This window comes from Muntiacus reevesi, chromosome 9 (assembly GCF_963930625.1).
Source record: "Muntiacus reevesi chromosome 9, mMunRee1.1, whole genome shotgun sequence".
Taxonomy (NCBI): Eukaryota; Metazoa; Chordata; class Mammalia; order Artiodactyla; family Cervidae; genus Muntiacus; species Muntiacus reevesi.
This window is the reverse complement of record NC_089257.1, coordinates 4,416,573-4,418,814: the sequence shown is the minus strand read 5'-3', so window position 1 is coordinate 4,418,814 and position 2,242 is coordinate 4,416,573. Positions and strand designations below refer to the sequence as shown.

General features: G+C 45.3%; 1 protein-coding gene across 1 annotated transcript; it reads right to left on the bottom strand.

Annotated features, from left to right (window-relative positions):
• Window positions 1-404: 404 nt before the first annotated feature.
• LOC136174730 (olfactory receptor 4X2-like) lies at window positions 405-1,334 on the bottom strand. The gene has a single exon (XM_065944914.1). The coding sequence runs from the start codon at window positions 1,332-1,334 to the stop codon at window positions 405-407; it is 930 nt and encodes a 309-aa protein (XP_065800986.1).
• Between the last annotated feature and the right edge of the window lie 908 nt (window positions 1,335-2,242).

The window sequence follows — 2,242 nt, the reverse complement described above, 5'->3', positions numbered from 1 at the left end:
AATTCACAAATGTAGGTAACAAGAGTATTAAAAATTAACTACAAAGCAGCCAGAAAGTATTTCATCAAATGGAAACAGTAAGGCTTTACATTTCAATGATTACTATAAGGATAAATAGATTGAATTCTCCAATCAAAAGGCACAGAGTTGCTCGGTGGATTTTTTTAAAAGAAGAGGAATTCCCCGACAGTCTCACGGTCAGGACTGCATGGTTTCAGTGATGAGGATGCAGCTTCCATTCCTGCTCAGTAAACTAAGATCCCACAAGCAACACAGCTGGACTGGGGGCGGAAAGTGGATTCTCACAAGGTAAAAAATATATGTATATGTATATGTATATATATATAATATATGTAACTACTTGTGGTGATGGATATTAATACCAAGACACCAAAGCTCAGCCTCTACCTCTCTTCTAGCTTCATTGCTCTGACCCACAGCCTCTTCATGGCCTTCTTCACTTCAGCATTTCTCAGGGAGTAGATGACAGGGTTGAGCAGTGGGGTGATCACCGTGTAGAACACGGCCACCGTCTTGTCCACAGACAGGGTGGTGGAAGGTCTCAGATAGATGAAGATGCAGGGAGCAAAAAATAAGGTGACCACAGTGATGTGGGACCCACAGGTGGACAGGGCCTTGCGCCGCCCCTCGGAGCTCCGAGTCCTCAGATGCAGCAAGATGACCACATAGGAGGCTAAGAGGACCACGAAGCTGATCACAGACAGGGTCCCCCCGTTGGCAACGATCAGAAGACCAACGAGGAAGGTGTCAGAGCAGGCAAGTTTGAGCAGGGGAAGCACGTCACAGAAATAGTGGTCGATCACATTGGGGCCACAGAAGGGCAAGCGGAAGACGAGAAGGCTATCGACCAAGGAATGCACGAAGCCTCCCACCCATGCTGCTCCCACCAGGAAGGCACACGCCTGCCGGTTCATGATGGTGGTGTAGTTGAGGGGCTTGCAGATGGCCACGTAGCGGTCATAGGCCATCACGGTGAGCAGGAAAGCCTCAGTGCCACCAAACAAGTGAATAAAGGAAAACTGTGTCATGCAGCCCCACAGAGATATGGCTTTCCTTTCAGCCAGCAGATCTGAGATGAGTCTGGGGGCTGTCGTAGAGGCGTAGCATATCTCCACAAAGGACAGATAACTCAAGAAGAAGTACATGGGGGAGCCAAGGCTTCTGCTGCTCATGACAGTGAGGACAATGAGGAAATTCCCCAGCACGATGGCTACATACAGGAGCAGAAATATCACAAAGCAGACTTTCTGCACCAGCTGATTGGGAGAAAGTCCCAGGAAAATAAACTCTGTCACATTGTGTGTTTTAGCCATGATATAGCCACCAGGAGGCAATAATTTGGAAGGGTGATCTGAAATGATACAAAAGACTCCTACATTAAGTGGGAAATTTACATAACAATCTGTTTTAAAAGTGAGAAGCTTGTGAGCTGGATACTGAATGATAAGTATGAGCTAGTTATTTAGAAAAGAAGGGAAAAACACTCCAAGGAAGTCGAGGAGAAAGTGCAAACTATAAAAATTTGAGCGAGGCTGAAGTAAAGTGAAGAAGAGCAACCATAAAGTTGTAGCCTCTGGGTCTTCCCAGTGCACCAGGCCCGAGCACTTGTCTCATGCATCCAGCCTGGGCTGGTGATCTGTTTCACCCTAGATAATATACATGTTTCGATGCTGTTCTCTCGAAATATCCCACCCTCACCTTCTCCCACAGTGTCCAAAATTCTGTTCTGTACATCTGTGTCTCTTTTTGTTTTGCATATAGGGTTATGGTTACCATCTTTCTAAATTCCATATATATGCGTATCGGGTGGAGAGGGAGGTTGGAGGGGGGATCGGGATGGGGAACACATGTAAATCCATGGCTGATTCATGTCAATGTATGACAAAAGCCACTACAATATTGTAAAGTAATTAGCCTCCAACTAATAAAAATAAATGAATAAAAAACTTTGGAACCAGAATCTAGTACCAATTCACAAAGGACTATTATGGACTTTGGGGTTTATTTAACAGACAATGGGGAATCATCAAAAATGTTAGTGGACCCAAAGGCAGAATCACTTGGCATGCAGACACTGGACTACTGGACTAGAGGTTGAACTGGGAGAAGTCTATTAGGAGACTGATCGCCTCACTGGATGATGTAAGGCAGCAGGTATGGTGTTGCATGTCCAAAATAACCATCTCTCTATTGCCATTGAATGCTTCTGTCTTTTGCCTGC

Excerpts from the sequence above, each read along its gene's own strand:
- LOC136174730 (XM_065944914.1), bottom strand. The coding sequence starts at position 1,334 with ATGGCTAAAACACACAATGTGACAGAGTTTATTTTCCTGGGACTTTCT.